The sequence below is a fragment of the Gobius niger genome, assembly GCF_951799975.1.
Source record: "Gobius niger genome assembly, chromosome: 18".
In the NCBI taxonomy this organism is placed as follows: domain Eukaryota; kingdom Metazoa; phylum Chordata; class Actinopteri; order Gobiiformes; family Gobiidae; genus Gobius; species Gobius niger.
The window spans coordinates 18,467,083-18,487,766 of record NC_136869.1 but is presented as its reverse complement, the minus strand read 5'-3'; the positions used below and the strand labels follow the sequence as shown (position 1 = coordinate 18,487,766).

Below are 20,684 nucleotides of genomic sequence, written 5' to 3'. Positions count from 1 at the left end.
AAACTCTGTACTCAAGCAGGCTAATTTATTTATTTATTCATTCTACTTTTACTAGAGTTAATTTACTCCACCCACTCGTGAAAATATCATGGCTATCCTGCCCCCTCCGTCTTTTCAAACGTTTTGAACGCACACCACCAGTGGAGGAGCTGCGGTTCTCGCTTTGCGCCAGTAGATGGAGCCCTGCGCTCATGTTTTGTAACCCTAATTGTTTTCAGATGTCTCACCCTCAGCAGCAGTAGGTCTAGGATTTGGGGCAACATTCTAAAATTATCCCGCTGATCACTTCCAGGCATTTTCTTTCTTTTTTCACTCTTTTTTTTTACTGGTACTTGTGTTGAGAACATCGTGAACGGAAACCACAGGATGTAGCGATTCTGTCAAAAGTGCGAGAGATATTGTAGCCTCGAGTGCTGACTTGACATTCGCGCTTGATGTATATACGAGCGGATCAGACGACGTCCTTTGAAGACGCAGTGCCCGCGGAATGCGTCTCTGGGCTTTGTCGAGCACGCACGCACGCACACGCACGCTCCTCTCTCTTCTTCGGTCTCCCCACCCTCGCTCTAATTACAGGGGCCGAGATAAAGCTCCCATCTCGGCCCGTGCATGCGAACCGCACCTGTGTGTCATCTGATCAAAGCTACCACGGGGGATACAGCTGGAATTATTATCCAAAGGGGAGGATGTAAATGAAACAGCACCCGCCTCGCGCCTTGTGTATGAGTCGATTTCTCGCTCGTCCATCTTTTTCTTTCTTTCTTTTTTCTCTTTCTTTCTTTTTTTTTTGCGCACACCTGCCCTGCGTAATGTTGTCACCCCGCGAGTTGATGGGGATAGCGTGCAGCAGGAGTGTGTGTGTGTGTGTGTGCGCGCGTGCGTGTGTTTGACAGGAAGCGAAGGGCTGGGTCTAGGCATGCGGTGACACACTAGAACCGTAGAAAATAAAAGCGGAGCCTGTATCTATCCATGCGGGCGCGCATTGTATAAGCGTCACTGAAGGCTACGTGTGTGGCGCGTGCGCCCGGACCGGGAACAACATGTGGGAAAACTATGATTTGGCGATCGCCTCTCTTCCTGAAGGAGATAAATCCGAGGCACGTTTGTTTTGCGTGCGCGTTCGTTCATGCGTACGCGCGTGTGCGTCAGGCCGTAATTACTTCATCCTGTCACAACTGTCTGAGAATGCAAGCCAGTGGGAACTTGTACTGTCGCTATCCACTTGCGCTAAGAACGGAGGAATCAGCATTTTTGATGAAAGTTGCTCTTAGGAAGATGAGAGACAGATCAGGCGTCATGACGTGTTTTTTGTTTGTTTTTTCCCTGCGTTCAAGTATTTCCTCCCAGCTCGCGAATTAACTTTTGGTTGCACGAACTGGCAAGAAGATGAGTCATTTTTTTTGAGAGAGAGAGTAAGATGCAAGCTATGAAATTCAGGCAGGAAAAAAAAATGCGTTGCAGTCTCAAAACTTTCACTAGGTGTCGTCATAACCCTGTAGCGTCTGGGAAACGCGCTGATGCACAAACGCCTTCTGTCTCCCGACTTAATTATATAAGGCGCCAATCCCACGTCCGTCCAACGCGATACTCGCATCTCACCTGCAGGCACATGCTTGATATTTTTTTTTTCTGACTGTAATTGTCACGGAATGGGTATCAATCACCTGTGTTTACCGTGCGCTTGAATTGGGGGGTTTGAATTCGCTGCGATTTCCTGCCCGTGCACGCTCTAATCCACAATAGCAGTCAATGGGAGCTCTGCGTAGGATTTAGGGCTCAAGTCGGCGGTTGCTATGTGTTTACTGTATGTTTACTCGTGACTAAATTGGTCCCAGCTTGATCTCGGGGGGCTGCTTTGATTATGGCCCCCTTTTTTATGGAGGAAGGAGCAACATTTGGAAATCTTTTGACACAGGAAGCCGAGGCATCAGAATGTCATTGAGAAGACAAGAGGGAGAGAGAGAGACTGAGAGAGAGAGAGAGAGGGGGGGGATTTCAGAAGGGCTTTTAGGGAGGAGCTGACAGGAGCACAGCACAACACACAAAGAATGGCTGCGGCAGTGCACCCCTGCTGTCCTGAACTGCTCCTACCTCTTCTGCTTTCCTCCCTTGGTGATACCTTCTGAGGTGAATGTCAGAATTGATGCCTCTTTTCAGTGTGGGCTAGGGTTGCGCGACACATCTCTCTCAAAATCGCAGTTATAAAGGTCGCAATTGGCAAATCGCAAAGGCAGCAATTATCATGGAGGCAATGTAATGTCAACAAACAAACAATATTCTTTTTCCATTGGGATTCATAATTAACGAAGATTGCTAACCCTGTACTTTAGACCTTTACAAGTGTGAGTCTACTGGCATATTCAGCCTTCTCTCATATTGCGATTAGATTTTGGGCTTTATTTGGCCTATAAACCACTATGGCAGCTCTGTCAGGTAGGCGGTCTCCCTTGTCTGCTTCCTGATTGTGTTTCGGGCTTGAGGGAGAGCAAAAAGGGGAACAGAAGAAAATGCCCTAAAGGATTTCCTCAGTGTTGACTGTAGATGATCCTCCGGCTCCTGCGTGCTGACATTGGGCAGGGCTGGGCCCGTAGAGCAAAGCCCCGGGGGAATGAAAAACATGAAAGGAGTTTGACTTTTGTGGGGAATAATCTGTCCGGAAATGTAAGTTTATGATGTGCATTTTTTGAGGGTGGAAATGTGAAATTCGGACAGGTTGCTTTCACTGCACGCGAGGGAGTAACGTATCCCCCCCACCCTTCCCTAACTTTGGAATGGTGCATACTGGATAGCTATAAGTGGGTGGTTTGGGCTGTACAGTGTGGGAGGCCGGGCCCCGTTGCAAATTAAAGACTTGTTTCTCGGTGAAAGTCCCTGCTGCACTAATGCGTGTCTATGCGCACAAGTCACTCCAGACGGTGTGTATGTGTGTGCATGTTCCCAAAAGCCATCCAGCCTCTCCCCTCCCACTTTTTTTCAAAACCAGTCATTAAAAATAAGCCACAATTCACCCCCTAGTCCACACCGAGAGACACCAAGCACCAGAGAAAGAATGCATCTCCTCATTCTAACCTCTTTCTTTGAGCTTTGCTGCTTCACTAACCAAGTAAAACGAAAGGAAAGGGGAGGAGGGGGGGCTGAGGATTGTGTTCGGGAGGAATCATTCCACTCAGAGGGTTTTGCGGACCCCTCCCCCGGTTAAAAAGTAGCAGGAGCTTTTTTTTTTTTTTCCTCTGTCTCTCTCTCTCTCCCTCTGTCCAGGAGGGGTGCGAGAGAAAGAGATGAATGGGGAAAGGAATGCAGGAGACAAACGGGAGCTCAGCAGGAGAGTGGGAATGTGGCAGGGCCCATTGTTCCTCCCCCCTGTAAGAATCTGCGCCGAGTGGATGTAAACACACGGGAAGACGGAGCAGAGAGCGGTGTGAAAAGTCGCACCTGAGGGGGACACACATTGTAGGGGACGGTTATAGGACGAGTCTGTCCAAACAGGCCGCCCGCAGAACTTTTACAGAAGTTTTATTGAAAGAGTACAACCACTTACAACCACTGACGGAACTCAAGAACGCTATTTAGAAATGTATTTATGATCATACAAGAAGCACAAAGAAACGCCTCAAACTTTTGTCGTCCTCACCAAGCCTGGACAAATGTACACCGAGCATTTAAATCACTGCACATTCGGAGACGCAATCTTTGACTGTGGCCACCCTGTCAAGCGAGGTTTAGTGTAATGCACAAGTCAGCTTCCAAATTATAGTCTTTAGATTCCTTCTTGCAGCTTTGCGCCCTGTTACATAGTGTCCTGCACCGAGCTGGCCTTCCACAGATGCTTATACACAGTGCCTATAGCTGCCATCTCATCTTTCGGCCCGCCCCCCTCCGCCGACAGGATGTATAGGGTCACGAGGTCAGGACTTGAAACCACAAAAGACAGTGCGTCAGTGTAGCCTGGTTCTCGTTCCAAATCCCCCCCAACCCACCTTCCAAAAGCCCACTCCAGTCCTGCACCTCCTACCTTTATGTCTCTCTTTTCTCATTTGCCCCGGCCCTGAGATGCTCACACCCACTCCGCGCCCGTGTAGTGGTACAGAAGACTTTTTCAAACAGGCCTGACGTTTGGGGTTCTTCGAGCCACAGATGTCTTTAGCGTGCTTCCAGCTCGGGATTAAGGCCTTGCCAGTGTCTCCTTTCCCCTCCATGTGCAAGTGGTCAGAACAAAGAACGTCAAACAGGCAAAATGGGGAAGGAATGCGAGGAGCGAGGAAGGAGGGAGGGGAGGAAGAAAAGAAAAAAAAAACCGTCTGACTGTGAAGCACTTGAGCTGTGTGTTTTAAGGCATTCCTGGAAGGGCTTGTAAAAAGTGCAAGCTAATTTTCCGGGCTAATTTTTGTGTTGAGTCATTTCAATTTTGGGAACCTTTAACCAGGGTTCAGTGCTGCCTCTGGATACATATCTAATGGCAATTTTTCATACAAGTATTGTGGGAAAGCGATATAACATGCAATTCGCTTAAGCGTCGTTCTGATTGCAATTAATTGTGGAAATCCTCCTTTGACTATTCCTGTTTGCAAAGCGGTGGAGCGGTGAACTCTTGACCACACGTTGCATTTATATGGTAATAGCAGTATGTGCAGTGATCCTTCAAGGACTGGACACGGGCATTGTGTGTTTATTCATTTATCTTGGTTTGTGTTGTTGTGTTTTTTGTTTTTTTTTACCCCCCCTCTGTTACACGCGGTTTTGACCTCAGTCACATGAAGTTCTTGTGTGTCTTGTTTTTATCAGGAAGCAACTGTGGTGGAACAACTTGGAGATAGTGCGGTGGCAACATTGCTGTCCTGTTTTGTGGGTGTTTTTTCGCCTGGGAAGCAATTTTGAAGTGGTCATTTTGCACTTCTTTCCAGGGTCAGTGGTTCTCTGTTTCCCGTGGTGGTCAATTTTATTCACATTTCTGTCATCTCCGGGGGTTTGTCATTGTTTAGAACTACTGTCGTCATGTTTAGTCCTATTTCAGACCTGATTTAGTTATAGTTTAAGCCTGGCAGGGTTCTTTTATGGACCACGGTGTGAGATCTGTTGGCATTTGGAGGTCCTTAGTGAGTAAAGTTTCCGAACCACTGACCGAGGAAACAGATTAAAGATTCATTGGCCAAGTGGTAGCTGAATCATACTGACAGTTACATATATTGTCAGAGAGGGTGCCGTAAATTATGCGCTCCCCGGGCCTGTTCCCCGGCCCATGCTGTCAGTGTCGACAAATGCGATGTGTCACTCGCACACAGTGAGCTGGTCTGCTCCTACACCGGCAGTCAGTCACTCAGTCAGTCAGCCGCTGAGCAAAGTTGTGGGAAATGAGTGCAGTGAAAGCATGCGTGAGATGTGTGGGCGTGTTAGCTTTAGCCTTAGTGCTAAGGCTGGAGTTTATGCCCCGCAAAGCAGCAGGAATGTACAGGAACTGAAGGAAAGAGCCCAGGCTAAACGGCTCTTCACTCGTCTCTCCTTTTACCCCCTCCCTCATCTGTCCTCATGTTGGGTGACTGTGCTCCATTTTAACCCCCGCAGGCAACTACTTTGGCTGAGACAAAGGAGTGATGAGTCTCCTCTGGTGGTGGTGGACCTGTCAGACTAAAGCCTTGGCAAAAAGCACCGGAGAACAATAGAAGCAGCCTGCAGCCCACCAAGGCAGCTCTAATGAACAAGCCTCGTATAAAAGTCTTGAAGATTAGTGTGTTGGGTTGTGTGTGTTGGATCTGCGATGTGTGCTTTAGATGCAATACTTAGCCCACAGTACTGAAATATAAACTGCGAAACAATCTTTGCAAGATTTATAATAAGAACTACAAGGATATTCTGTCATTAGCTGAATCTTTCATACAAATGACTGCAGACTTTTCGGTTTGGGATTTCATTGTTTTGTCACTTAGATTGTGATCAGTTGTGCAGCTGTGTTGAGTCATTTGCAGGCCATGCATGTTTTTATTTTCGGAAATTATGGACAAACCCAATAATAAATAACATCCTCTTGTTTTCCCCAGCATAAGCAAAAACAAAATCATCGAGCCTGTGCAACTGACAGTCCCTAAATGTTTACGCCAGCAGAGAACCTGATCATTTTCCAACAAAGGAAAGTGTCCCAGCCTGCCTCTCCCCGCCTGTCACTGATTGACAGGGCGAGTTGAGCGTCACGCCATAACAGTGGAATGCAGGTAACCAGGCTGTCTATTTGAACTTGGAACACAGGAAAGTGGGTTAAGTGAAGTGAATGCATTGCCTAACAGGGAGCAGCTGCCTGCCAGATTAAGCTGCGGCTGACAGCTGTAAACAGTCTCTTATCTGGTGATTCAGGAGACACTAGTCCATGAGAGCACTCACCCTCTGTTGACATGCTTTCTGTCAAAGAGGCCGCGCTCAGCTCTCTGCTTTGTTGATAATGTGTTGGTCTGAGCACACCTTTAACAGTTTTCTGCTCACATCCTGGAGACTACTTGTTTTTACTGCGGTTTGTTTGTTTAGAATATATCAAGGCTACACATCCAAAGCCACACTCTCACACAGGCTATATATGTACCCCCTTTAAAGGCCACTAACTAGCTGCACTCACACAGGAGCTATTGTGTCTGAGGAGTGGAGGCATCTGGAGAGCAGAAACCCTCTGGGCTGACCCCTGACCTCTGCAGGCTCAGAACTGCAGACAGACATGAGGCTCTGTTGGAGACTTCAGGTGACTCAGAGTGCTCACAACATTCAAAGCTCTATTGTATGTGATGTGAACATGGCCTGTTGTGGCTGAAACTAGTGTGAGCTGTGACTGTGTCAGGCTTTTATTATGGCCAGTGGAGCTTGTGTTATTTCCCCCAAGTCAATAGTTGGTCCAGTCATGCTTGTTGTTTACCGACTGTCATGTTGAGCCGTTTGGGATGTGCCTTGTATTGGATATTGTTTTCGCAACAGCAGTGAAACGTCACCCGGTGTGAACGTTTCACTTTATTGTCATCTCGTGCCGGTGTCCCAGAAAAAAGTGACAAGCCTTTAAACATTAGTCCCTGGCAAACTGGTTTGTAGAGTTTAGTGTTCATCCACACAATGGCACTGCTTTAGGCTAAGAAGACTCAGATATTTATTTACTGTGAGCCACCTAATTGTTTTCCACACACTCATATCCGGATGTTTGAGAGCTTATTATGGCTCTGTTCTGACTTATTGTGCACTGGTGTGCAGCTGCACTGTAAGCTTTTCAAGGTAAACAAATGTCCAACAGAAGCTTTCTCCTGGTCAAGCGCCAAGCCTCCACAAACTTGATGTTTCTGTGTGTATCCATGGTGACGCTATCACAAAGGACTCCAACTGTGTGTGTTAGTGAGCGGGCAGACGGGGCCAGTCGGCAACTCTGCTCTGCTCCCTCTCCCTTTGGCAGAGGCTCATCCAAACATGGTGCAGCTGGGCTCAGCTGTCAGTGCTCCCCGCCCCGCCCCTCTCTGCTCAGTATTTGTTTGGACGCTGCTGGACATGCCCTTGGCCCCCGCGCGGGGGAGCCCGTTCCTGTTGGCTCTCCTCTAAGTCAAAGCGTCTGCTCTTTGAAGTGGCCTATCGCACAGACACACAGATTTGAGATTAGAAGGCAGCTGCCTGCCTTCAGTCTGTCTGCTGCATGAACATGGTGATTAAATAAAGGAAACAGAGTACACCTATGCAGGCTCACACACAAACAGGACACGCATATGAGCAGGGCTTTAGGGAGGCAGAGCTCTGTTTTTGTTTGAAAGGCTGAAGAAATGAATGAGATTGTCTTGGGGGAGGGCAGGGAGCTCTCTTTGATTTAATCTGGCCCAGAGGTCGGGGGAGTGCTCAGTCAGAGGAACTGGTATTCACACCAACCTGTCAGCATGGGACTTTTAAGGATTTGTCGAAAGAAGGCTTTGGCCCCCGCAGTTTTTGTTATTCACAATGACAGTGTCCACATATGGTCTGCTTTTAAACTAGTGCAGACAGAGTTTAACTGCGTTATGTGTTTGGTAATTGAGATTGTATCAGTGCAGTTATGTTATGTCCGCCTGCTCAACAGCTCTCATTCCTCCTGAAGAGGCTGGTGAATGTGCGTCACATTCTTGCTTCTGTCAAACGCAGCGTCCTTGACTGTCTGTGTGGGAGGTCTAAGGCTGCTGAGGTGTCTCACGCTGCCATGTGAGCTTCATGTTTTATTACTTCTCTATGGATACTAAAAACAGACACACCAGCTTTCTGCACCAATCACTTTAAAACAGGATTAAATTCGATACTTGTCCTTGTTATAATGTTAGATCTTTTGTGTATGAGCTGGGCTGGGTCACTGTCAGCTCCAGCCTGATTGATGCGGCACATATCAGTGGCAGGAAGTGTGTGGTGTGCATTGATGTGGAGAGGTGGGATCATTGCGCTGGCTTGTGTCAATGTTATTTGTGTGACCTCGGTGCCTGCGTGTGCATGTCTGCGTTGCGGTGTGTGTGTGCACTTAGGCATGTTCGGACTCTTGATGTGTTTACTTAACCTGTCTCGCCATTCAAAACCCTGGTACTCTGAGCTCTCTCAGTGACAGCTAGGTGGGACCCGGCATGGCGTCTCCCGTTTCATATGTAGCTTCATTGAGCGGATGAAAATCCTCTGTACTTGGAGCCTGCTCTGGGACTTGGGGGATATGCACACACAGACAAATGCAGTCTCCATTTCTCATGCACAAACACACTTTGTGACTTTTAGATGACTTCGGGGGATAGAAGCCTTGAAAGGGCTGACATTCGAGCCTTTGAACCTCCACGACTGATAGGCCGGGACCTCACCCTCACTCCCTGTCTTTTATACATGTGTGTTACTTTGGCTCTGTACTCTGTAACCTTTTAGGGTTCTACTTCTTTCATTGCAGCTTTTTCCTTTAGAGGTCACCGCGGCAAATAACCTTCTCTCTCTAGTGTGCAGTGATTTGTAATTAAACGTAGGTTTTCTGAAGGATGCCCCCACCCCTCCCCAGTCCCAAGCAGGTCTGTGGATCCATCTTTACATCTATGAAAAGTAGATGGTTTACTACCCCGGGTCATAAATGATGATGACCTACTTCCACTTCATGTTTGTAAATAATTGTTCTTTTTATTTAATTGAAGGTTAAATTCAATAATATAAAAAAAAGGCATACTATTAGTATTCAATAGAGAACCTTCACTCACACTTGCATGAGAGCTGCTATCCTCCCTGGTGCCCATCAAGAGCAAAAGTGATTGACCACTGCAATATTGTATTAAAAAAATAATCAAAACAAAACGGTATAATGTGTGTACAATACACACAGAACTCATCATCAGTGCATCATTTTTTATTTAAAATCCTGAAATGTTGATATGAATAATTTGGCTCAGATCCCTGCGTTTACAGTATATTTTAATGACTACTGCATTTGCAGGAAACACTAAACCTTTTTCTCACTCGTCTTTCATGTGGCTCCGCTTACCACCGCTAAACACTGTGATCTCATCTCCCAAACATAAAAGTCATCCTGTCTCCGAACTTTCCATCTCTTGTCAAAACCTGACAGAAGAATCTCTCCTATGATCATCCAGGAGCGCCTCAGAGGGGGCGGAGCGTGGGTGGGACGGAGGGGCGGAGAGATCCGCCGAGGATGACTCTGCCGCGGATGAAGTCACGGCTCACTCTGCCTTGAGTGTGTGAAGACCTGTCACTGAGATGGCGAGGCACAAAGCAAACAAAGTCCCGCTATAATAGTTTTAGACATGGCTACCCCAACTGGGTGTGGCAACCTTAGCCTGCCTGTGCCACACACAGAGCAGCCATCCCGTCGGTAGGATGTTTGTCTTTTGGTGGGATTAAAAGCATCCAGGAAACCCTCTGTCCTACTTTTTTTTTTTCCACAGTGCTCTCATAGCGACCTAGTTTTGACATTAGCACCGGGCCAGGAAGAAGATTCCAAGGCATAATGTAGTTAGGAGCTGTACTTGTTTTTGTTTCTATCTTTAGGCTGACCAATGGCCTGTTGGGTTTTTCCATGAGCAACCACTTCTTGTGAATGCAAGCTTACAACTGCACTGGTCTGAAGCAACGTTATCCAATTAAACACGTAGGAAGTCACACAGCTATTTTTAAAGCAAAGGAATGGTTCAGCGTGTGTACAGTAGAAGCATAGACAGGCTTATCCATCTAGATCAGTGGGTCAACTGGCTGACATACTAATCCTATTACTAGACAAGGCTGTGATTCGTTAAAGTTGGCCCTAATCTATTGGTCATTTTGACTCCCGTGCTTAAGTGTAAAGCAAGACATCAACTGTCAGGAACAAATCATACAGTCACTTCAGATGATGCTAAATTGCCTACTCATTCATATTTACACACAGTTCTTATTTTCATTGCACTTATTCTGTTATTCATCAAAGCTATCACAACTGCTCGACCCATTAGAAGTCTGAAGCATTTGTACTTTTCTTATGAACGTTACTGCTCCAATTTCAAGCTTGGATATACAGTATACCGTAAGTTTCATCAGGAGGCATTACATTTTATACAGTACAGTTTGTAATTGTCATTTATTGAATATACTGTGACTCCAGCCCCTTCAAGAAGCTCTGTCTATAGTGTTAACTGATTGCACCAATGTTTGTGAGTAACACCATTTAAGTTATGTGTACTTGTAAAATTGAAAACAAACTAAATAAACCTTTCACTTGCACTCACTTCTCTTCTTTGTTATGCAATATTCACATTTGCTCACGTGTGCTCCGTAAACATGTGCAAATATACTTTTGACACTACATCCTCCTGCCCCTCTTCTTTCAGTGTCATCATGCATCACCACGTACAAGAAGACGCCTCCCCCCGTCCCGCCACGGATTACCCCGTCCAAACCCTTCATCTCCATAACTGCCCAGAGCAGCACCGAGTCGGCCCAGGACGCCTACATGGAGGGGGGCACGGGGGCCAGGACGGGCATCAGCTCCCAGCCAGGCCTGTCCAACTCCACCGAGAGCATCGACAGCATGAAGGCCCTAACGGCAGCCATAGAGGCAGCTAACGCCCAGGTGCACGGCCCCGCAAGCCAGCACGTGACCAACAGCATCACCATCACTGCCACCGCCACCACCTCCGTCACCGCTGATACCAAGGCACAACGGGACGCCCTCCGGAAGTGCCTCTCCATAGGGATACAGGTGAGTGGGGCAGTGGAACTTAAAGGAAAAATGGATTGCAAAATTTAGCACATAGTACTGCAGGAGCGCTCAAACCTTTTGCCAAAATGAAAAGCATGATAAAGGGTCAAAGGCCACACATTTTGGCAGCACAGAGATTCATTAGATTTATACTGAAAATAAAGATTTTTATTTAATATATATATATAAAAGGAGGACAGGCAAGTTTGTACTTCTTTCTAACTATTGGCTGGTCTAGACAGCCTGTTTAGTGCACAAATCAAAAATCAAAGTAGACACAAAAATCATTTCTTAAGAGGGCCAAATCAAACTCCTTGACTGACCATGTTTGGCCCGCAGACCACACTTTGGACACCCCTGCTCTATAGGTTTTTTTGTATTTATTCAGACGAAAGCACTGTCCTTTGTTAGAAAACTATGTGTGTCAAGGAGATCACAACAATACTGTTTTTTTTTTTTTTTTTTTTTAAGGTGGATCCTGAGGAAGAAGGGCCGACTGAGGAGCAGTCCAAATTCCAGTCCATCGGAATTCAAGTGGAGGATGAGAGATGGTAAAATCATGTTATAAATGAATTCATTTTGGGGCGGCAGTTGCAGTACTTTGTATTACTCTGTTCCTTGCTACACCTGTGACCCATTTAGGTAGATTAGCCAGGCATTACAAAGGACTCGCTCATAGTTTGTGATAAATTCTTTGGCAAGAAAGGCAGTTTTGTGCAGTTTTGGAGAAATCAAAAGGCAGCACCAGCCCAGAAGTAGCAAAGCTCAAAGGATAAGGTATTTATTGGCCTCGAAACAAAGGCATCCAAGTTTTAAAGACTAAATAGGAGATGTAGTTATTTCATTGAGTTATCTGGCGGAAGTGTTTGTTGTTTGAAGGAAACGTTTGGAGGAAAAGTGAAAGAGAAGAAAACTATTGCTACTTCAATGTAATATCAATGTACTGTAAGAAATATAAACACACACATTTACGGTATTCTCACCATCTCGCCCATTTTTCTCAGTAATTGCCTATGCCTCAGTCACACTTCTGCTACTATTCCTCTTTGTGAAGATGATTCAGCGCCACACAAACTTCTGCTGTCGAGGTGATAGACAGAAATACCCCACAATAGAAAATGAATAATAGGAAGAAGGGTGGCAGGTTCTAAAAGTGAAACCGGATAAGTGCGGCCAGATGATTCAGGAGGCGATTGAAAGGGCTGGTGTGCAAACAGAGCGAGGGTTTGTGTGCAGCGGAGTAAGTATCGCCCATTCTTTGTGCTCCAACTTGCCTACTGGCGACTGCAGCTGCCCCTACTGCTCTGGACAGGGGTGGCGTCAGAGCCCCCTTTAGCCACGGGGGCCCCAAGTGACAGCTGGGGCCAGAGGATGCGGTGCTTCGGGGCTGGAATGGCGGAGGGGTGAGTTGACAGCCATCTGTTGCCCCAGTCATTGTGATTCAGCCTCTGTGTAGGAGGGGAATAAACAGGAGCAGGAGGAGTCGTAAGGTTTTGAAAGACTCTGTAACGTCTTCCTCCGACTGACAATGTGGGCCATACTTTAGGCCTGTATTTCAAACATGTGAGCTTAAAGTGTTTTTCTGTCATTCAGGTGTAATCGAATAGACTTGTTGCATGTTGTTGCATTCAGCGCAGTGCATCAGGCCAGTCTTATCGGTACAAGAAGGCATTTATGGTCCCTTTGTCTGCTCTCTCTCGGTCTGAAAACACCGGCCTTCTGTTGGGTGAGGGAAGTGGATGGATTCAGCGCGGTCGGTGTGTTCTCGCTGTAGCCAAGGCACGCTTCAGGAATCCACAGAAACATTATTTTGGATCAAAGCACTTGAGACACTTTTTTTGACACAGAGTTAGGTCAGGGAGTATGAGGGACTTTCTGCCGGAGGAGGAGGAGGAGGAAGAGGTTTCAGCTGATTGACCAAGCTCCGCATTCCGCGAGTCGCCAAGCCAAATATTAACTCTCGGCCGGAGACACCTTTTCGTAAGCTGTGGATGGATGTAGAAAACACTGTAGTTTCGTTCATACGCTGGTTAATATTTGAAGATATAAATGAGTCTCTGTTGCCGCGCGATCCGTTTGTTTACCGACCAGCGCATCAAGTGTTTGTCCGCGTACGCAGGAGGTCGCGGCGTCAGATTCCCAGACAGTGAGAGTGCCAGATTCAAACGACTTCAGTCCATTTGAAGCCACCACCCCCCCACACTCTGCTCAACCCCAGTGACTTTATGAGTGGAGGGAAAAAGTCTGTTTATACTGTACATAGCAGTGACTGGACATAACCTCACTGTGCTATTAAACATAAGAAGCCCAGCTGTAATGGATGTATGCTGAGAGTGTAACACTAGTAGCGCATAGTTTCCATGTGCGATAGCTTTTTGGAAAACCATGGAGTGTGTGGTCACCATGTGGCTTTGTAGTCACAGGCAAACGTGGGCATCTGGTGACTTAACCATATGCACTGCCAGCTTTAAAAAAAAAAAAGGACAATGTGTTCTTGTTCTGTAATAAAGTTACATAACTTAAAACATCATAGAAATAAATTATTATTTTATATTTGGGTCTCATTGATTGTACCAAGATGAGATCAGTTGCTCTTTTTGTAGTTTTATTTGAAGCTTGTCAGCAGAGTGTCAGGTGTTAGCCTGCGCTTATGTATAAGGCTGCAGTGATTTATTACCTCTCACGTACAGTATGTTACACGGATCTAATATGTACAAGATACCTGTCTTTGAACATGTCCTCTACACGCCGTCCTCACTCAAATGCTTTCTTATGGTAATGCCTCTTCTTGTTCTGGGGGCCTTTGATATATGTCTGCCTGTCTGTCTGGGGCTGTTTGGCCTTGCCCGCCTCTGCCCCTGCAGGAAGCAGTCGGCCCGCTGCTCCAAAGCACGCTGAGGTCATTAGATGTGAACACCTGCGCGGAGGAGTTACTTTTTAACTGCTCTTTACACACACTCAAACACTTACCGGCTGCTCGTATGTACACACAAAGCCCTCAGTATGTTTGATCTGTCCGGGCCAATCCCTTGTTCTCACTCTCTTCATGCAGCGGGAGAGATGGACAGGAGGGGAGGGAGGAGGAGGGAAATTCACAACATTCAGCATCTGGAGTAAAGTCATGTAGGAGTAAAGCTCAGCCTAGTGTGCTGCTATTGTGTCTGTCGTTCTGCTGGCAGGTCTCGATCATTTGGTTTTTTTTTAACGTACATTTCCTCTCCCTTAGTGGAACGTGTTAGTTTGATAATGTGGGCGGTAAGTTGATGCACTTTTGAATGTTTTAATAAATCATACCCCTGTAGTATTTAGGTCTCTCATCGGTCAGGGGTTATTATTCCAGTCCCCACTTCTTTCTCTGGTAGTATCTGTAACACACACTCTCCAGCGACCATTCATCACTTGGGTGCTTGGAAGCTCCTCAGTACACGGCCAAATGTCTGGGTCTGCTGCTACAAATGTGTGGAGAGACTTGGCACGAACCGTTGGGCAGCAGGACAACCCCTTTGGGCCAAATAGGACACGCCCCGCTGTAGCCAGGTGTGTGTGTGTGTGCATGCGTGTGCACAGGGCAATAACAAGCGTGCACAGCAGATGAGGGCACACTCCACTGCTCCTGAATGAAGCAGGTGACAAAACGCACAACAACAAGTTCCTCGCTGAAAACCATCCCGTCTTTATCTGTGATTACTGAGTTGTTTTATGTCAGAAGCATAGTGTTCAGTCTTTCTGGGTCTTTCTGTTTCTGATGATTTCCATGTGGTTTGAAATGTGTCAATAAGTTGTTGTTTTTTTTTGAGCCAGCTCCTTTTTTTAGTATAGAGTGAATATGAAAATAGAAATAGCAAAACTATAAAGAATAAGACGCAGTAGTGCAAAGAATGACTAGCCTGTGTTCAATAACGACTCAAAAAGAGGCAAAAAGGTTTAAATGGAAAGTTTAATACAAAAAGGAACCTCCGGAGCCCATTTCCTAATAGGGTCCAGCAGTTAATAGCAATGCTACGTCCATGTTTTTCACAGTCTCCTCACAGTGCTATGTGAATTTTGAAAAAGATTTATCACAAATGTAATATCAATACTTTGACATCTGCTTTATTTATATAGTGTATAAATGCACATGTAGTCGATAGAAAACACACCCCCACGTTATGTAATACATTACATTACCCAAACAGATGCGTACGTCAGTTACACTTTGTAACTAACTGACCCGCTTCAGGCCCTGCTGCTGCTCCTATCCTAGCCCTAATGAAAGAGAATGAAATATCTTCTGTTTGTGTTTTCCTACCAGTTACCGGCGGTTGACGCGGTCCAACAGCGTGACCACTGCGGTGCAAGCAGACCTGGATGACCCCGCGGACGGCCCGGACGTGCTCCTGCCGCGTTACTGTGCAACCATGCCGCGCCAGCACTCCCGCGACTCCGCAACCTCCACCGTCAGCATCCAGGGCTCGGGCAACCACTACCACGCCTGTGCGGCTGACGACTACGGCGAGGCGGGCTTCGACCCCTCCATCCTGCCCCCGCCCGACCCCTGGATGGACAGTGTGGCCGAGCCGGACACGCAGGACCTGGAGGCCGTCAGCCGCTCGGTTTACCCACGTGACGGACGCTGGTTCCTGAAGCTGCTGCAGGCCGAGACGGAGCGCATGGAGGGCTGGTGCCGGCAGATGGAGCAGGATGAGACCGAGGTTGAGCTTCCTGATGAGAGTGAGTGGAAAAATGCTTTGGTTTTCATGTTTAAGTATCCACATGATGCAAAGCTGATTTTTTTTCTACTCATAGATTCTTATCATTGCATTGATAAATTGCTTCCTTTACTAAACATATTACTTACAGCTAGCCCTTATTGTTTCAAAACTGTTTCACTCACCCTACGTGCCAGACTATAGCATTGGCATTTCGTGTGCTCAGAAATCAGTCCTAACTTTGGTATGTTCTCCCTTCAGTATTTACAGTTTACATGTGACATACCGTTTACAAAGTTTAAATAATGCGTAATACAGGACCATATAAACGCAGTCTTTTTCGGGTGGCATCTTGGGCACGGAACTACAATAGCTGCTTGTTCCTGCGCCGGGCCGTCTGGCCTCCACAGACATACCGAGCATACTTATCAATAAGGCAGTGCTGGGCGCAGCCACACATCTGTCCTCTAGACACATGCTGTAATGAGCTCGCACAAACACTCCTTCAAGGCAGCTATTTGATCTTCACCCAGTTTATACAGCCCGCGGTGAATACCCTACACATGTCAAAATACCGTCACTCACAAGCAGAGGTCGAGAGGGACTACAGTAACATGTACAGTGCAAGTATTTAGTCACACATGGCACATTATTGCATGTGTAGCATGAAGTAAGTGGTATGTTTTCAGGTTAATTTCGCCTCATCGTATGTCAATAGAGAAGACAATTTTATTATTATTATTACCAGATTGCCAGGGGAATCTGTTATGGGTTCAGACAATAGTTGCTTTCACATACTGTTCAGAGCAGGGGCACCGTCTCAAGGTCAGGTTTTCCCTGATCCCACGCTACTGTGCAAAGCATGCACACGTCCTGAAGGGCTGCGGGACTTTGTGTCTGTAGAGCAGATTCATCACCCCTCCACCACCACCCGCCCCCTCCACTTTCTCATCCCATTCTCTTCACATAGAGAAATGTATGTGCTGACAGGTGCGCTCCGTTGGGACCCATGAGCCAATAGCGTTCTGCTGAGGAATTATGTTATGCAGCAAATGTTTGATCGCACTCTTCTGGCAACAATTAGCATTGAAACACTACGCCTGACCTTGTTTTATATTACTGTTGGATAAGAATTCAAACTGCTCACACAGCTTTCATGAGACGATGTTGATAATGAAGTACAATAGTAATAAACACTCCTAGCGCGCTGTTGCACTTGCGGCTGTTCCCTCCCTCAGCCGCTCTCTGATTGGATCAACACGTCTGCTCGATGCGGCGCTCTGACTAACCTTGTTGTGAACGCTGTGTGGGGGTGTGCCTGTGTGTGTATCATGCATGTGTCTGTCTGCAGTCCTGGGGAAGATCCGCAGTGCAGTGGGGAGTGCCCAGCTGCTTATGTCCCAGAAGTTCCAGCAGTTCCGGGAGCTGTGTGAAGAGAATCTGGTATGTGTCACCTCATCCTCTGCATGTTCCCCCCCCCACCCCCCCATACGCCCCCCTCCGCTCACACACTGACATCATCCTGCACAAATCATCCTGACAGAGGCCCGCCGCTCATTTACTATGCACCAGAGCAGCCTGTATCTGCACTGCTGACTGGAGTAGAAGTAGGAGAAGCTCTATTGTTAACTATGCAATTTACACGGAGTTACACGTTACTAGCCATTATGGGGCATGGATATTAAAAGATAGTATTACAAGCTCAGAGTATATTTTACTACACAAATTAAATTAGATGAGATACCGGAATAACTTTTCATAATATTCTTGATAGTTTATTAAGGTAGTGAACTTTCAGATGTGTTTCAGATGTGCATGGCTGATTGACACTTACAAATATTTGCTACATAATGTTATTATTTCATACGGTGCTTACATTCTATGTGTCACATCGACTAGTTCAGTAATTCTCCATTGCTTCTTTTTCATTTTCTGCTCAGTAGATGTAATAACAGAGCTTTGATATGTTTTGATTTTTTATTTCATGCAACAGGAACATAGTTCTTATCATTGTGTGCTTGTGTGTGTCCATGTACATGTGTGTATAATAGAACCCCAATGCAAACCCGCGGCCCATCTCCCAGGACCTGGCAGGTTTCTGGGACATGCTCCAACTCTCTATTGAGAACATTAGCCTGAAGTTTGACGAGCTCCACCAACTTAAAGCCAACAACTGGAAACCTCTGAGTCCCCCGGAAGTCCAGGTGCAGACACACATGGCAAATGAATATGACAAAGTTTCATCTGGTGTTGTTTTTGGAATGCTTTACTAATCTGCATGCTATCAGCTCTCATAGTTGTATATAAAAGATGTTGTGAATCTTTTAGGTTCATGGCTTTGGCATGCTTTAGCTGTTTTCATGTTGCCTGCTGACGTCACCACTGTATCTGTGTGTTTGTCTGTCTGACAGTGAGCTGCTTGTGAGAAGCTTCTGTACCTGCCATGCATCGTTGAGGTCTGTCCATCTGCTGTGGTCACACCAAGGCCTCCACGTGTTCGCTAACCCCACACAAATGGCTGCCACCATAACGCCATTCAGAATTGCATGCTCTGATGTAATGCCAGCGACGGCTAAAAGCACTTATCGTCTGTACACAGCGGCTGCCACTGTGTCCTTACTGTGTATGCAGCTTGCCATTATGGAGTCTGTGGTGTGTCATTAAGACTATTTATGATTCCATCCAGGAGAGAAGGATGCCCCCTCCTGTGCCAAAGAAGCCCCCGAAGGGCCACCCTGCCCTTGCTAGGGACCGCTCTCTGGAAAGCTCTGAGCGTCAGCGCCTGGAGGCTCGCAAACGCCTGCTAGCTGCCAAACGAGCTGCTTCAGTCCGGCAGAGTTCTGCCACGGAAAGTGCAGACAGTATTGAGATCTATATCCCTGAGGCTCAAACCAGACTATGAGACTATATCCATGTATCCTCATTACACACTGTCCACACATGCTCAGAGTAGCTCTGACAAGGGGAGGGTGCTAGCACTGTCATCATTTTACAGATTACAGACACTGTGGATTCTTAAACCATGAAAGTCATTTGAACAATTATGTACATTTGCAGTATGTACCATATTCTTTTATATAATTATACAGCACCTAAGTATTTATTTCCCAGCATTGATGTAGCACTCCCTTCTGTCTTTGGATGCCCCACACCCAAAGATATACTCTGTTATAAAGGCCCTTTTAAGTGACTTCATATTCCCAAGCAACTTGTAGCACAGTGTGACACATGTTGTTTCGATGTTCATGAGGGAAATGGTGGGAGCAACTTGCATGTGTTTACACAGTACATGCAACATGCACAGACTGCTTATGGCCAGAACACATCCACAGAGGCAGTCCTTTGGATTAACTATTTATTCTATGTAATATTTATGAAAGTTTCAGAAATGTTACTGACCTCTTAAGTTGGCAGATAGCAGCTTGTCATACTCTTAGTGAAATTATGGTAGTAGACAAGGAAATGATTGTGTCAATCACAGGAACAAATGGGTTTCTGTTTAAAACTAGGCCTATGAAGGACATGCTTGTAGGAAAGGTCAGGGGTCGGACTCCGCTCCTTCAGGTGAGTGACTCATAAGCCTGCATTGGCATTTGGAGTGCAGTTTGCGTAAAGAATCAGTGTTTGAAACTCTCCCAAACCTAATCTCTGTGAGTGCCGGCCAGAGAAGAGTGCATGTGATTGAAGTATTCATCTCCAGAGTGCTTCCCATTCTCCCTAGGTCTGAACAGTCCTAGACGTCTCAATGCGGTAGCTCTATCAACACACTGTAAACAAAACACCATTTTTTAAACTGAGCAACTTGTACAGGACACTCTGACATCATGGAATGCCAACACTAATGTTTTGTCCATTATTGGCGTAACCAGACACTCCTCATGTTACTTTAATTGTTACTGGCAAACATACTTGCTACAGTATAAGAAGTGTATCATATTCTGTTGCCATGTTGACTAGCAAGGTGGTATGAGTATGAAGGGACTATATTCTCCTCACTGTGTGTGCACTATCTCTGCCTCCAAATGAAGCAATTCACTGGTCATAATAATATATACACTTTTGTATTCAAGGCCACACTGCGTAACATTTCACACAATAGGTAGAATTTAGTAAGCCTTTTATTTTATTCTATGTGTTTTCGTTCATGAAAAATACCAGATAAAACATGCGTCTATACTGTAAGCGGGCACGCCTCGCCTCAGACCTGACTCGTAACTTAACTGGGTGCGGGACATCCCAAGCTCGTCTCCATGGAAATGCTGCTGCTTTGCATTGTTTACAGGTAGCCAAACAAACGGTTTAGGTCCTTTTTTCATTTTGAAAACCCGTCGACAAAGTGTTATTGCCGGTGTCCAGCTGGTCTGAGTTTGATGTGAGTTTTCCAGCAGTTCAGCTTCTCTTGTAGCGACATTGGACCTGCAATGTTCCGCAGTGTGACTTTAACTTAATGGATATGAACACAATGACTGTTCATTGACATTGTGATTAGGATTATTAATATGCACTGACAACATGGCCCTTATACTGTGCTTCTGTTGGACTTATTTATGTTTGCACTTCTTTGTCCTTTCTGTTCCAGTGATCCGCCTTAATTTCTAATACGATAGTCGAGCACAACAGCAGTCTCAGGGGACGAAGCGTGTTTGTTTGTGTACGTGTGAGTGCGAGAAGTTATGTGACCGTGTGTGACCTATATGGCGTTGCCTCTACCTGTACATAACCCCAAACACCCCGCCCCCCACCCCGCCGTCGCCAAGACTGGCCATAACCGCAATGGACGTTCAATACAGTAGTGTCCACGAGTACACCATCAC

The 20,684-nt window shown here is 46.2% G+C and overlaps 1 protein-coding gene across 4 annotated transcripts in view; it reads left to right on the top strand.

Moving 5' to 3' along the window:
• Positions 1 to 20,649, top strand: part of dlgap1b (discs, large homolog-associated protein 1b) — an 89,805-nt gene extending 69,156 nt beyond the window's left edge. For 2 of the 4 annotated variants that reach the window (XM_079576053.1, XM_079576054.1), the window contains exons 7-12: positions 10,812 to 11,182; positions 11,654 to 11,733; positions 15,474 to 15,892; positions 17,222 to 17,313; positions 17,922 to 18,074; positions 18,557 to 20,649. In XM_079576053.1, the coding sequence (XP_079432179.1) occupies positions 10,812 to 11,182; positions 11,654 to 11,733; positions 15,474 to 15,892; positions 17,222 to 17,313; positions 17,922 to 18,074; positions 18,557 to 18,772 (1,331 nt within the window). In that variant the 3' untranslated portion in view covers positions 18,773 to 20,649. Of the gene's footprint in view, positions 1 to 10,811; positions 11,183 to 11,653; positions 11,734 to 15,473; positions 15,893 to 17,221; positions 17,314 to 17,921; positions 18,075 to 18,281; positions 18,522 to 18,556 lie in introns of those variants that run through there. The other 2 variants (XM_079576056.1, XM_079576055.1) reach the window with 2 other exon arrangements.
• The last annotated feature ends 35 nt before the right edge of the window (positions 20,650 to 20,684 follow it).